The sequence below is a fragment of the Bos indicus x Bos taurus genome, chromosome 15, assembly GCF_003369695.1.
Source record: "Bos indicus x Bos taurus breed Angus x Brahman F1 hybrid chromosome 15, Bos_hybrid_MaternalHap_v2.0, whole genome shotgun sequence".
NCBI lineage: Eukaryota > Metazoa > Chordata > Mammalia > Artiodactyla > Bovidae > Bos > Bos indicus x Bos taurus.
Window position 1 is genome coordinate 60,011,338 of NC_040090.1, and position 15,985 is coordinate 60,027,322.

A 15,985-nucleotide genomic window follows, 5' to 3' on the forward strand; every position below is an offset into this window, starting at 1 on the left:
GATCCCCTGGAGTAGGAAATGGCAACCCACTCCAGTATTTTTGCCTGGAAACTTCGGTGGACAGAGGAGCCTGGCAGACTACAGTCCATGGTGTCACAAAGAGTTGGACATGACTGAGTGACTGAGTATGCATGCAGGCATTTTTACGTGGCATTCACCTGAAATATACTCAAGCAGAAGTTAGGGACGCAAGGCAATTTTTCATAAGATAATACCAAACTATATATATATATGTGTGTGTGTGTGTGTGTGTATTTTTAAATTTACTTATTTGGCTGCACCAGGTCTTAGGTGCAGCCTGTTGGGTCTTTACTTGCAGCATGTGAACTCTTAGTTTCGGAATGTGGGATCTGGTTCTCTGACCAGGGATCTTACCCACGTCCCCTGCATTGGGAGTGCAGAGACTTAGCCACTGAACCACCAGGGAAGTCCCACCAAACAACAGTTTTGTATACTGAATGTCTACAGACATCCTTCTCACCAAAAAATTAGTTTTAATAGGACAAACAAAAACACAACTACAACAACCCACTTTCCTATTATCAAACTTCAAACAACAAGAATGCAATGAAAATAAAATGAAATAATTTAGGTATCATAGTCATCAAGTTTTAACAGTGTTTTGGGGTATAGTGAACCATGACTAATTTTTAATAATCATTGGTGGAATTCCTGTGACTTACTCAGGGTACATAGTTTCAGTTAGTCTTATGTAGAAGTAAGCTCCATGAGCCTTTTATTTGCTCTGAGAGCTTTTTAATAATAATCTTCAGGTGTTCTAAGACCAGACTTAAAGGGCAAGAAATCTTGAGGTTGGATTCTCTCCTAGAAATGTTGATTCATGTCCTTGCGTTGGGGTGAGAAGGAGAAAAGGTGGAGGCTGAAGGCAGACTGGCCCTGGCAGCACCAGTGAGTGCCTTTATTGATGCTTTGCCCTTTGCAGAGTGCGCCAGTGAGCAGGTGACATTTGCTGAGGCTTAGCTCCATTCATTACTGAAGGGATACTCGGGGTCCTGGCAGAACACAAATTGATAAATGGAAAAGAGGCTTTAGCTTGAACGCCACTGTTCTTAGTGCTGTGAATGGGCCCAGGTTTTCAGACCTGCAGTTCAGTTGGTAACTCCTAGCTGAGAATTCATTCCATCCAGAGGAGTAGTGTTCTCAGCAGTGGCCAAGGCAGCTGTAGTCTCAGCTGTAGACTGAGCTTAGTCTCTCCAGCTGTAGTCTTAGTAGGGGATCTCACTTAAGGTGCACTGACTTAGAATTTTTTTTCTCATTGCCTTTATATCCTTATGCGTTTCTCTTGAAACTGTGTTTTCTTTTTAGTGCTGTTCAACTTTTCTACTCAGTGAGGAATATCTTCCATTTGTTCCATGATGTTGTACCAACATATCACAAGTAAGTGCCACTGTGTCTGACTTCTGTATAATATTGTAGGCTTGAAATGTTTGAGTCAGGTTAAAACAGTAACTTTATATTCCCACATAAGATAATTAGCTGCTAAAACTCACAATAAAGTACAATAAACCATTTACAATACATGTTTAAAGAACATCAGTCATTTAATAATCAGTTAATAGGGGTACTATGCTGCTGCTGCTGCTAAGTCACTTCAGTCGTGTCTGCCTCTGCGTGACCCCATAGACGGCAGCCCACCAGGCTCCCCCGTCCCCGGGATTCTCCAGGCAAGAACACTGGAATGGGTTGCCATTTCATCTGTAGTATAGTAGGTAAGACAGATTTGAAAACTCAAGAGAACTTTTACCCTATTAGTAATGGTAGGTATTTTCAAAACTGTCTCACTTTACTTGGTTGCAAAACAAAAAGGTCATCCATTGCTCCATATTGCTATCTAGTAAACATCCCACATTTTTTCCTTGGCATTCATAGCTTTGCAGACTTAATACCAGGGGGCACTAGTGGTAAAGAACCTGCCTGCCAATTCAGGATACTTAAGAGGTGCTGGTTTGAGCCCTGGAGGGGGGAAAGATCCCCTGGAGGAGGGCATGGCAACTCACTCCAGTATTCTTGCCTGGAGAATCCCATAGACAGAGGAGCCTGGTGGGCTATGGTCCATAGGGTTGCAGAGAGTTGGACATAACTGAAGTTACTCCATCTTCCTCCACCTTTTCTCCTCACCCCACCGCAAGGACATGAATCAACATTTCTAGGAGAGACTGCATGTGACTTAGCACACACACACAGCTGCTCTTCTTAGTGACCTTAGGGTGTATTTACCTCACATCTTGGATTTTTAAAGTTTCTTTTGATATTAATCTGATAAGTTAATATTTAAGCCTCCAGGAGTTCTCTCTATCATCCAAATAAAGTGTTTTGGATGACTTTATAAATATTTTAAGTAATATGTCAGCAAAGCTATTCCTTAAGTCAAGAACTCTGGTTTCAAAGAAAAGGTCAGTTTAATGTTGATAGATTTTTGAACAATTGAGATGTTTTTAAGTAGGCCCAGTTATTTTGTTCTAAAAGACCACTTATTTATTGTAAACTTATTATTTTTATTTGTATTCTCTTTGCTGTGGCTTAAAACTTTTATTTCACTTTCTACTTAGTTAGGTAAAGGAAAAGAGAAAACCTCTTCAGGTCAGTTGATAGCCATGTCCTTGGGGATTCAAAGACAGTTGGCTTAGGGCTTTTTGTGCTTAGAAACATTTTTCACACTGGGGTGGAGTTAGATTTGTTGTTTCCCCCCTTTGTATGATCTGAGAACTTTATGCTAGACCAGTGGTTTACAAACTTTAGTGTGTTTCAGAATCACCAGGAAACTTTGGTAAAATACAAATTACCAGATTTCATGCCCCACAGATATCTGTTTCAGTAGGGCTGGAGTAATGTTGTTTGGTCGTTAAGTTATGTCCAACTCTTTGAGACCCCATGGCCGGCAGCACGCCAGGCTTCATGGTCCTTCACTGTCTCCCAGAGTTTGTTCAAATTCATGTCCATTGAGTCAGTGGTGCTGTCCAGCCATCTCATCCTCTGCCGCACCCTTCTCCTCCTGCCCTCAATCTTTCCCAGCGTCAGGGTCTTTTCCAGTGAATCGGCTCTGCACATCAGGTGGCCAAAGTATTGGAACTTAAGCTTCAGCAGCAGGGTTTGGATAAAGCCTAGACTTTTTAACAGATTTCCAGGTAATGCTGCTATTTTCTTGCCAGGGGACCACACTTTGAGAACCACTGTTCTAGATTAGTGTTCTCAGCTTTGGCAGTATTTTAGACTCTTTCATGGACCTTTGAGAATATATATATTTGCTTAGGCCCCAGTTCTAGAGATTTTGATGTATAGGTGTGATTTAAGACTCAGATATCTCTGTTTTCTAAAGCCCTGTGATGATTCTGACATGTAGCCCAAAGTGAGGACAACTGTCTTAGGATGTTAGTTTCCAGCTTTGTATATTCTAGCCTGACATGGAATGGAAGTTTTAATTGAAAACCAGGAAGTTTTAATTGAATGACTGCAAGTGGATATGTAGCAGAGGTTTAAGACAAGCTCTCTTCCCATGCTAGGCAGATAGACTAATATGTGTGGACGAATGAAAACAGTGATTTTTAATCTTTTATGAAAATTTAAAATCACCTGGGGGGGGTGGTGTTTAAAACATATAAATGCCCTGATTTCACTCAGAGATTGTGTTCTGTTTGGAGAGTGAGGTCTGAGCATCTATATATTTAAACTTTCTCAGATGACTCTAATCTGCAGCCATCTTTGAAAACTAGTGAATTGGAAAATAGTTAGGTGCTTCATTGTATAAATGAAATAGCAGTTTGGAGAAAGAGGAAGCAAACCTATATTTCCACAGACTTATCAGTGTTAAATTTTAAGGGAATTATGTATAGCGATTCTAGGTTTCTAGTACAAAGAGTTGACACAGGTAAACATCCATTCCCTTGCTCTTTCTTTCTTGTTAACCACTGGGCTAGTTTTATCGAATAATGTCTCATGCAGGCAGAACAAACTCACTGCGTGGGAGTGGGAGCGATGAGTTTACATCTTGTTACATATGGCATTTATACAGTAGACAATGATTAATCCCGAGAAAGTCATTAGACGAGTCAACTTCAGTAACAGGTGATTTCTTTCTTTTCCTTCGCTTCCTCCTGACCTAGGGAGAACCTTCAAAAACTGCCACAGTTGGCTGCCATTCACCACAACAACTGTATGTATATTGCCCACCACTTGCTAACCCTCGGGCATCAGTTCAGATTGCGTCTCGCCCCCATTCTGTGCGATGGCACTACTACTTTTGTGGACCTTGTACCTGGCTTCCGGAGACTTGGTAATGATGCCTTAAATGTAGGGAAGCATTTTGATAATGCAGCTTGTCAGACTAGTATCTGTGTAATTTACAAATGAGACCTGTTTGAAATTAGATGGTGGTCCCTGAGCTATACTGGAAGAGAGGGGGCATTTAATTCGCAGGTGTTCCCAGTTATTTAGCTTTATGAAGTGAATGCAGTCTTTTGAAAGCATTGCTTTTTCATGACATGATTCTGTGGTACATTAGAGTTCCAAACTGCATTGCTGGTGTGTGGTGAATTCACCAAATTAGAGTTTTGTCAGTAGAGTGACATGTCCTAAGAGGAGTAGTGTGACAGTCCTGTTAGCATTATTCGTAAGAGTCACTAATGTCAGTGCTTATTTGTTTGCACAACCTCAAACCAGCTCCCTTCTATTCTACCTCCCTTAGCTTTACTTCTGATTATTAAAAATCAAAAGAAATATGGGATATCAGTATGTTTACTATAATGATAGCCTAGGAAAAGCAGAGAATCTGTATCATTTACGTAGCTTTTCAATTCCTGACTTTCCCCTGAGGTGGTGTAGATATATCAGAAAAATAAGCAGTGGCTTCTACTGTATATGTAGTCTTTCTTATCTGATTCTGGATGGACTTTTGAAAAAAAGCTCACTATTCTGAGGATGGGCTTAGAGGGACTGGCTGATGTATTAGAAGTGGTGTTTTTATTAATCGTAACCTTAGGGCCACCTTATGTTAACTAACAAGCAGTTGTTTTCAAATAGGCAAAAACAGATACTAGGTTCCGTCTTGTCTCTCCTCTTCCACCCTGTGTGTAACTGAACAACACTCAGAATTCTTTAGTCTCTTTTCTCGTCATAGGGACAGAGTGTTTTCTGGCCCAGATGCGGGCACAGAAAGGAGAACTCCTGGAAAGATTATCAAGTGCTAGAAACTTTTCAAACATGGACGATGAGGACAATTATTCTGCAGCAAGTAAAGCGGTGCGGCAGGTAGGGAGCTGTTGTTAGCTCTGCAGTTCGTGCTCTTTCTTTAGATGCTTCCTGCTTGTTTTTAAGCTGCAAAGTGTACGTGGCAGGTAGCTCAGTTGATTCCCCACAACTCCCTGTGGAAATGTGGCCACCTTTTCTGGTCACGTTGATGGCCTTTCCTTTCCTTTTCCCTGCCCCACCAAGTCAATAGGAAGCTCTCTTCCCATTAAGCCAGTAGTGCGCCTAGTTATCTAATAAGTCTCCCATCACAAGTATTGGGTTGGCCAAAAAGTTCGTTTGGGTTTTCCCAAAAGATGTTGTAAAAAACCCAGATGAGCTTTTTGACCAACCCAGTGTTTTAACCCATGAACTCTGAGAAGTTTGAAATACTAGCTTTCATCTTAAAAAAAAAAGATGCTTCTCTCTCTTAAGTGACACACTTTTTTACTCCAGTTTTCCTGTCCACAGGGTAAGTATTTTTCATCAAGCAAAGATATCACTAGGGTGAAATATTCGAGAAACGTGTTCTGAATGGCTTTACATCACTTTTATATAACACCTCTTCTTCCACACACACAGAAATGGTAAATGTAAATCTAGGAAAATGTGAGTTGTAACCACCTCTGTTCCATGTAAAGATCTGTGTTTTTCTGACAGGTGCTGCACCAGCTAAAGAGACTCGGAGTTGTGTGGCAGGATGTCCTGCCGGTGAACATATATTGCAAGGCTATGGGGACTTTACTCAACACAGCGGTCTCCGAGATCATTGGCAGGATCACTGCACTGGAGGTAAGGGCCACTAGATGCCTCTCCAGACTTGAGCTAAAGTTGTTCTTCCGATGATGTTGATGCCTCATTTTTAGTCAACACAGATGGTAGAAGAAATTGTTCATGTTTCATGTCTAAGTCATTATACTGTTATTTTCTCACTTTTGTCTTAATTCTGTTTTGCTGGAGTCTTGCTAATCTCTGTCCTTCGTATCTATCTAAGAAAGTAGGATTATACAGCTGACGCCACCTGGCATCTGTGTAAATTATGAGTGAGGAGCCTGGAAATGGGGCAGTGCTCCCAAAATCCAGAGTGTGAAGTTGTATACTTAATGAGTAAGTGGATCGAATACTCTAATTTAGTAAGATAGAATGCAGCCTTGTGCAGGCACCACTGTACCAGCACCCTGTTGACATGGGGACTATATGTGTGGTCCTGCAGCAAAGTTGCCTGGACTCTGCGAGCTGATTCCTCTAAAATATAGATTGGCTAAACCCCTGTAATAAGATTCCCTGCTTTCCAGCACGCTGCACCATTTTCTACTGGAGAAACAGATTCTTTCATGCAAGCAAATGAAATTACCAACAATCTGTTGAAACCTGTTGCATATCATTCTAGTTTGGGGAGTATTGTCAGAGCTGATGAGATCAGTAAGATCTGCTAAATTGGTTGGAAAATATCTTGCTGCCACTGACCCCCTGCGTAGCTTGCACCAAAGATCTGCTGTTTTCTTCCCGCTAAATTGGTCCGATTCTGTTCTGTTGTGTTCCCTTTGTGCAAAATCAGGACATCTCTACCGAAGACGCTGACAGATTGTATTCCTTGTGCAAAACAGTGGTGGATGAAGGACCTCAAGTATTTGCACCTCTCTCGGAAGAAAACGAGAATAAGAAATACCGAGAAGAGGTGCCAGTCTACGTGTCCAAATGGATGCCGTTCAAAGAGCTGATGATGATGCTACAAGCCAGTTTGCAAGAAATTGGGGATCGGTGGGTAAAACCCTTCTGTAGGACTGATTTATGTCTTCACAACCATAAAAGAATATTAGTGCCATCGAAGGCAGTGCTTTTCTCTGTTTCTTAGTGTTACGCAGGAAGGTTTCATATCGAGTAGCAGTAACTGGGGCCTTTGCACGGCCTGTCGTAGCGCGGATCTCATGACCACTGTTCATATTTGATAGTGTAAGGACTTCTTGCTTCTGTTATTTTTGTCTTGAGCGTGTTGTTTTGTCGTGCTCTACAGATAGATGATCTTGTACCACTTGCACTTACAAGAAATACAACCTTCTGACACCTAGATGGAAATTCTTGCCCATTTTAACCAACAGGGGATGCATTTTAAGATCGATTTTGTTATGTTAGTAGAGAAGTGACTTTTACCTGTAAGAATAGTCAGCATCAAACCATTGTTGGATTGGGCAGCAGTTTTTCTACAGGGATTCAGTACCACACACACAGAAAGGATTCCTCTTTTCTTAAGTACAGCGGATGTTGTTTTCTCTCAGCACCATCAGTTAACATTGCTATGCTCTGCAATTGCGTGCTTTGTTGTATCCTATTGAGTGTGTGAAGGTCATTGATACTGTGCAAAACAGGATAGATGTTGGCTAGTTGCATATCCATGGATGCTTTAATTATTGTCTTGGTGTATGATTAACAAACACACATAACCTTGCATAGAGAACGCACTGAATAGGCGTTAAGGTCCATATCCATCTCTATAGCTACTTGTCTAGCTGATTTAGGTTGGTTTATTACAGATGCCCAAGTATATTAGACTACCTATCCTCGATGTGTCTGAGTTGTTCCCAGCAAATACTATTCATTCTTAAACAAGGTAAATGAGAGTTTTGCTTGAAAAAAAAAAAATCACCTCAGAAGACCTCTAACTGCACTTAGTACAAACTTCAGTTGATTCCTCTATTATTTACAAGTCCTTGGTGGGTTATGTCTTCAGATAAGACTCCAGAGGGCAGCAGATGAGAAATTTTGTTTCTGCTGTTAAAAGGGCCCTCTTGCAGCCCAAGAATGATCATTAATTCTTTGTTGAGAACAGTTATAATACTGATATATCTCAGCTTCTTTTCTTCTGACTAGGAAGATGTTTCTCCTCCCAGAGATTTCAGTAGATATAAGGATAACTAATTGAGAAAATATTTTTTTTTACCAAAGTAACTATCTCCAGTGTGTAGTTTAAACATTTAAAAATTAAAAAATATACCTATGAAGGAGTACAGTATATATAACATATTCACAGGTCTAAAGAAAAAAAGAGTAAAATAAATGTTTGCGGACCTATTACCCAACTTAAGAAAAATATTATCATTACCTTTGAAGACCCTTATGTGCTGTTCCCCAAATGGTCCCCCCTCCCCCAGAGGTAACTGTCTTGAATTTTGTGTTATCTCCTTGCTTTTCTTTATAGTTTTACCACATTCATACATATCCCTAAATATAAATTTTAGACTTGCCTGTTTTTGAACTTCCTGTTAATGGAATCTTCTATAACTTGCTTCTTTTGATTAGAAAATTCATTCATGAAAGTATGTGTAGCTACAGTTCATATGCACTGCTGTTATCATATTCTAATAATAGTCATAGTTTTTTAAAAAAGAGTTATAATTAACATATTATATTGCTTTCATGTTTAAAACATAGTGATTTGATATTTTTATGCATTATGAAATGATCACCACAGTAATAGCAGGTACCATCCATCACCAAAGTTGTTACAATATTGATTATATTCCTTATGGGTATGCTACATCCCTGTGACTTACTTATCTTATAGCTGCATATTTCATAGTTTATTTATTCTGTTGTTTCACATTTTCACCAGTATTTGGTATTATCAGACTTGAAATTTTTTCCTGGGCTAGTTGCTGTGAAATGGCTCATTGTCCTTTCAGTTTGTATTTCCCTAAATTCTAATGACATTGAGCATCTTTTTAGTGATCATTTTTTTTTCCATTGTAAAATGCCTATTCTTTTTTTTATATTGAAAAGTCTGTGCTTTTTTGTGGAAAAAAGCATTTTGATGCATAATATTAAGTTACAGGTGCACAATATGGTGATTCAGTTTTTAAAGGTTATACTCCCTTTATAGTTATTATTGGCTATATTCCCTGTGTTGTACAATACATCCTTGTAATTGATTTTATTAGTTTGTACCTCTTAGTCCCCTACCTCTAAATTCCCTCTCCCCACTGGTAACAATTAGTTTTTGTTCTTTCTGTCTGTGAGCTGTTCATATTTTTTACCCTTTATTCTACTGACTTTTTTTGTGTGTGTGATTTTATGTATTATTTTTTGTGCCTATTCTTTCTCAGTTAAAATGTGCTGCCTGTGGTTCGCTTTTTAAAGTAGTTACAGATCCCATTTCTCTATATAACCCTGTGAGCATGTGGTCATAATTGTCAAGTTTAAACAGGCTTAGTGAGTATAGAATAAGGGAGAAGAGTTTTTATCTTTCTAACTTGGTCTCTTCATCTGTCTCTGCTGATATCAAAATGCAGCCAAGAAGCAGAAGATGTTAAAGATACTGAGTGGTAGACTCATAAAGAAGGGGGGAAATGCCAGAACTTGTTTTATTTCCATTTTAACACATTATTGAATTAATATCATTTATATAACAAATCACCGGCCACAGGCAGTAGTTTCTGCAAAAATCCCCTGTTCAGTAATGAGTTAAACAAATACATGTTTGGAATCAAGTAAGCAATTTAAAAACTTTGCTTATACTTAATAGGAAATAGAAATTGTATTTTTTTATTTTGCAGGTGGGCAGATGGAAAAGGGCCCTTGGCAACTGCATTCTCTTCCAGTGAAGTGAAAGCTTTAATCCGTGCCTTGTTCCAGAACACAGAAAGAAGAGCAGCCACCCTTGCTAAGATTAAATAGTTCCATCTTCCTGGGAAGGCCATGTCTTGGCCAGGAGGATTCCCTTGGCATCATCACTCCTTTAAAGACTTCTTGGAATCACTGATTTATTGTGGAAGTTTGATTTCACCCAAGAACGCCTTACCTCCTGGCCTGTATGCTGAGATATCAAATGAAGTACCTCAAGTTGTTGACTTTTCAGCCGCTCTCCCATGATAAGAAACTCGAGGGGGACGCTGTTTCATGTTGCTCCCAGGGTCTGGGGACTGTATCCATTAAGGAATCCAGGACATTCTAAGAGTCAGGATAAAGAATTTGTGAGGGATGGGAGATTTATTTTGGAGGGCAAGGGAACTATATTTGGTCTCGTGGGAATTAAAGAGACTGCTTTTAATTTTTCTTTCCAATAAATAATGATTTTCGGAGTTATGGGTGAGTGTCTTTAATAATATGGGAGCTTAACAAAGGAGGCCATCAAGTTTTCCTATCTTTTGTGCCATTTTTTTTATTGACATTTATGATCCTCACAGAGGAATCACTGACTTATCTTCTTTCTTCATGATACTCTCTGATAATTTCTCAACATTCTTAGGACCCCTAAGACTTTCTTTTAGTATAAATTTTTGGCACTTTTTGCTGTTTCAACTAAATGCTTTTTTCTTTCTGACCTTGCACACGGCTCATAGGATCTTAGTTCCCTGACCGGGGATTGAACCCAGGCCTTAGGCAGTGAAAGTGCAGAGTCCTAACCTGTGGACTTCTAGGGAATTCCCAGACTAAATTCTACTTTTTTTAATTGGATTTTCTTTTCTTCTTCTTCTTTTTTTTTTGTCTACTCAAATTCCCCTGCTTCTGTACCTATCAGATGGCAAAGGTTTTAAATTGCAGCGTGCCTTCGGTCTGTACGTGCTGTGAGGCGCGAACTCTGGGTTCTACAGCCTAATCCTTTATTTGGTGAACGTGGTTAATCCTACAGCTCAACTTTCTGTGTTTGTAACTCTGCAGCCATTGGAGGTTTATATTAGATTGAAGTCATTCTCTGTAGAACTCTGGATTATATCTCTTCATGCAGAACTATGATTTCCTCTTGTGAAAAGAGGGAGAAGAGTGTCATGTGCGTGCGCCTCAGAGAAAGTGCCGTCTGGAGGAAGATTTCAGTGGAGTGGCCTGCTTCCTCAGGCTTCAGCCCCCAGTCCCCGGCATGCATAGAGTAAACTGCTTTCAATTATTCCCACTTCCCCTTGTTCTTAGTTCGGGCTCAGCCGCTAGACATTCTGGTTGCTTAGTTTTCCTTTTACCTGTTTAGAGGTCATAGAAGAATGAATTAGAAAGAAGGCTGGTATTTTTTTTATCAGAGAACTCAGCTGTGGTTAATGACAACCTATTTATTTATACTCAACATACCCTATTATGACAACGCACAGAAAAAAGACGCCTGAACCAACTTTAGTTTTTTTTTTGAGAACAAAGAAGTTGTCTTCCTTGAGAGAGGGAGAGGGGAGCGTTTTCACAATTGAAGAAAATAACTGTTTTTGAAAATCCACACATTTTGAGGTAGCATTCTTTTTTTTTCAGTGATGGAAAGAATGGGGAGCTAAGGACAGAACTGAAATACATGAATTACAGGACTGTTAACACACAATAGAAGATTTCTTTTGTTCATAGAAGCTATTCCTGTTGCTTGACAGGTGTAGCAATTGAGGGGTGGGATCTCTTATATCTGAATAGCGTGCTCCTCATCCCTTCCCTCCCCCCCATTAGCACAAAAAACCATCACAATTCTTCTGAGGCTGGGTAGACTCCATCCCTTAGCATTTGTTCCTCTGATGAATACTCTATATTATAGCACACAGAGCACGCAGACTCCAGTTGCCAAGGCAATGAACAACTGGTGTTTAAGTGAATATTCGTTCTGGTCAGAGATGAGCCTCTGACTGAGCAACATGGGAGTAGGGTCTTGCAGCTCTCACTGAGACCTTGAGGTAACTGTTCTGACCGGGAACCTAGGATGGACTGGGAGGGGAACCTTCTTCCTCTAGAAAGAGTGTGGATTATGGGAGTAAGCTGATTTTTTTTTTAAAGAATTGTTTTTTTTTTTTTTTTTTTTTTATGTGGACCACTTTCAAAGTCTTTATTGAACTTGGTACAGTGTTGAACTTCTGTTTTATGTTTTGGGGTTTTTTTTGGCCAGGAGGCATGTGGGATCTTAGTTCCCCTACCAGGAACCAAACCTGCAACACCCCCTGCATTGAAAGGGAAAATCTTAACCACTGGACTGCCAGGGAAGTCCCAAGGGTAAAGGGACTTTAAGAGGCTTGACTCTTGTATCTGTAGGTCAATGAGAAGAAGCTCTTCCCAGATTACACCCAGTACTATACCAATGACAGGGAAATGAAATTCCAGAAAGGGTCTCCAAGGTTTTAGTAACATGGAAAGTTTCTGTTAAAAAGGCAAACCCCCGAAGTAACTCAATAGTGGTTCTGTTGCAGTGTGGATTCTGAATGGTTGGTGACCCATGCATGGTCACTTTTGCACTGGATTCTCTCTGAAATGGAGATCCTCCAGATGGCACTCTCTGCTCAGGCCTAGGAGCAGCACAAGGCAGCTAGGCCTGGTCCGTGGGAACCGAGGCCGAGGAGCTTGTCCATTCCACCCTGGGCTTACTTTCTGGCCTTGGTCAGCGCAGCAAGGTGGTCCAGACTCTATATACATCTGTATTATGAACGGTGACATACTACTGAACAATCACTCGTGAATAGATCAGATGGTATTTTCTTTGAGTAATAACATTGTTTAAAAAAGATGTGGGCTTCCCTAGTGGCTCAGTGGTAAAAAATCTGCCTGCAATGCAGGAGACGCAGGTTTGATCTGTGGGTCAGGAAGATCCCCTGGAGGAGGAAATGGCAACCCACTCCAGTATTCTTGCCTAGAAAAATCCCATGGACAGAGGAGCCTGGTGGGCTGTAGTCCAGGGGATCGCAAAAAGTCAGACGTGACTAAGGGAGCGTGCATGCATTCTATTATTTATTTGATTTCCTATGATTAAGTCTATCTTCTGAAAGTTCTGAGACGTACACATACATCCTCTGGGGATGTTTTTGTTATGGGTTTTCGTTTTGCGACAACTTCCTCCTAAAAATAGACCTTTTGATAAAGCCTAACATTTCCTGAAAGTTACAAAGCCCCAGTTTTGAGAAGTTTTTCAATTATATGGTTTAGACAGACATTCCTCTCCTTGTCATGAGGAGTTTGGTTGAGAAGTTTGTGATGTCACATAATATAACTGGAGCTAGCCTTAGATGTCTCGAAACCATGTTATGAAATCTCTGCCTTGAGTTTGGGGAGGAGGGCAATGATGCAGATGAGCTATGTATAAGTTCTGCACTCCTCCTCAGGAATCAGAGTGCCCCAGATTTCTTGTGTAGTGTGAGAGAGCGGGGTGGGAGTGGATAGGTCTTAGCTACACATGCTATTGAAGAAGACACTAGTACCAGGGCTGAAGACACCTACTCCCTCCCTAGCCTCAGCTTTACAAGTGGTCCTAAAACTCCCTACACTTACTGGGTGCAGGCATTACTCAAGTCACCGAACAATGACCCCCTCAGAAAAACCCCACGAAAATTCCCTGTTTCTCGAGTGTTTCAAATTCTAGTGCTAAAGAGATAGATTTATTCATAGTGATGCCTTAGGAAGCATCACTACGAACAAAGCTAGTGGAGGTGATGGAATTCCAGCTGAGCTAGTTCAAATCCTAAAAGATGATGTTGTGGAAGCGCTGCATTCAATATGGCAGAAAATTTGGAAAAAACAGGACTGGAAAAGGTCAGTTTTCATTCCAATCTGTAAGAAAGGTAATGCCAAAGAATGCTCAAACTACCACACAATTGCACTCATCTCACACGCCAGCAAAGTTATGCTCAAAATTCTCCAAGCCAGGCTTCAACAGTACGTGAACCAAGAACCTCCAGATGTTCAAGCTGGGTTTAGAAAAGGCAGAGCAGCCAGAGATCAAATTGCCAACATCCTTTGGATCATAGAAAAAGCAGAAGAATTCCAGAAAAACATCGACTTCTGCTTTATTGATTATAGCAAAGCCTTTGACTATGTGGATCACAACAAACTGGAAAATTCTTAAAGAGATGGGAATACCAGATCACCTTATCTGCCTTCTGAGAAATCTGTATGCAGGTCAGGAAGCAACAGTTAGAACTGGACATGGAACAACAGACTGGTTCCAAATAGGAAAAGGAGTATGTCAAGGCTGTATATTGTCACCCTGCTTATTTAACTTATATGCAGAGTACATCATGTGAAATGCTGGGCTGGATGAAGCACAAGCTGGAATCAAGATTGGGAGAAATATCAATAACCTCTGATATGTAGATGACACCACCCTTATGGCAGAAAGTAAGGAGAAACTAAAGAGCCTATTGATGAAAGTGAAAAAGCTAGCTTAAAACTCAACATTCAAAAAACTAAGATCATGGCATCTGGTCCCATTACTTCATGGCAAATAGATGGGGAAACAATGAAAACAGTGACAGACTTTATTTTCTTGGGCTCCAAAATCACTGCAGATGGTGACTGCAACCATGAAATTAAAAGACGCTTGCTCCTTGGAAGAAAAGCTGTGACCAACCTAGACAGATGTAAAAAGCAGAGACATTACTTTGCCAACAAAGGTTCATCTAGTCAAAGATATTGGTTTTCCAGTAGTCTCGTATGGATTGAGAGTTGAACCGTAAACAAAGCTGAGCACCGGAGAATTGATGCTTTTGAACTGTGGTGTTGGGAGAAGACTGTTGAGAGTCCCTTGGCCTGCAAGGAGATCAAACCAGTCCATCCTAAAGGAAATCAGTCCTGAATATTCATTGGAAGGACTGATGCTGAAGCTGAAGCTCCAATACTTTGGCCACCTGATATGAAAAACTGACTCCTTAGAAAAGACCCTGATGCTGGGGAAGATTGAAGAAATGAGAAGGGACGATAGAGGACGAGATAGTTGGATGGCATTACCGACTCAATGGACATGAGTTTGAGCAAGCTCTGGGAGTTGGTGATGGACAGGGAAGCCTGGTATGCTGCAATCCATAGGGTCCCAAGGAATCAGACATGACTAAGTGACTGAACTGAACTGAACCGAAAGAGAAAATAAACACATGAAATAAGTAAATTAGGTAATACGTTTGAAGATTTTAAATGTGTGGAAAAAATAAACATGGGGTGATAAATCCAAATTCCTTTGTCCTTCCAGAGCTGGAGGAAAGGGGAGAGAGCTGACATTCTGAATAGGATGGTTAGGGGACGCCTCCCTGAAGAGGTGGGCAAGCTATGTGGATGTCTGAGCGCAGACAACACTGAGCAGAGAGACCAGCCCTTGCAAAGCCCTAAGGTGGGAGGAGTGTGTCTGGTGAAGAAACAGCAGAGAGTGAGGGAGAGAGGGGAAGGAAAGGTGCTTAGAGAAGTAATAGGGGTTGTGGGGGGTGGGGGATGAAGATTGTGCAGGTCATTAAAAGGATTTAGATTTTTTATTTTTTTTAAACAGAGTCAAATAGGAAATTTTTAGTAGCTTCCAAAAAAGAGAAAATATGTATAAAAGTAGAGAAAATAGTGTGGTGAACCCCTGGGTAACTACTGTCCGTCTTCGGCAATGGTGATCATACATACAGCCAATCTTGTTTCATCTGTGCCCCTCCCCACCACCCCCACCCCATTGCTCTTGAAAACACACACTGAATTGTTGAAGCAAATGCCAGACAGCATTATCATTTTAAACCCAGGGCTCATTCTTGTGAGAAGTCTGAATGCTGTTTCTTCCAAGCTTTCTCTTTTTCCGTCTCTCCGCCCCTGTCGTTTCTCTGCTCTGCCCACAGGACGTGTCTTTTAGCTGGCAGCCTCTCCCTTTTATCCCAGCTTCAGTTCCTCACTCAGGTTGAGCCTGTATCCACCCCACTCCCTTTCCCTGAGCACTGGCTAGTAAATAACAAACGCTCAAATGCCACTGTTGACGCCTGACTGGCCACCCCTTGACCTTTGCGTCCTCCTCCTCTCTGCCTGGCCACTTGCTCCAGCTAACCCAGTTCCGTGGTTTCTG

At 40.9% G+C, this 15,985-nt stretch overlaps 1 protein-coding gene across 2 annotated transcripts in view; it reads left to right on the forward strand.

Annotated features, from left to right (window-relative positions):
* Positions 1–10,320, forward strand: part of ZW10 (zw10 kinetochore protein) — a 35,178-nt gene extending 24,858 nt beyond the window's left edge. Inside the window, exons 11-16 of one of the 2 annotated variants that reach the window (XM_027563701.1) lie at positions 1,327–1,398; positions 4,122–4,291; positions 5,135–5,265; positions 5,902–6,033; positions 6,849–7,002; positions 9,792–10,320. In XM_027563701.1, the coding sequence (XP_027419502.1) occupies positions 1,327–1,398; positions 4,122–4,291; positions 5,135–5,265; positions 5,902–6,033; positions 6,849–6,962 (619 nt within the window). In that variant the 3' untranslated portion in view covers positions 6,963–7,002; positions 9,792–10,320. Of the gene's footprint in view, positions 1–1,326; positions 1,399–4,121; positions 4,292–5,134; positions 5,266–5,901; positions 6,034–6,799; positions 7,003–9,791 lie in introns of both variants that reach the window. The other variant, XM_027563700.1, reaches the window with a different exon arrangement.
* Positions 10,321–15,985: the final 5,665 nt, after the last annotated feature.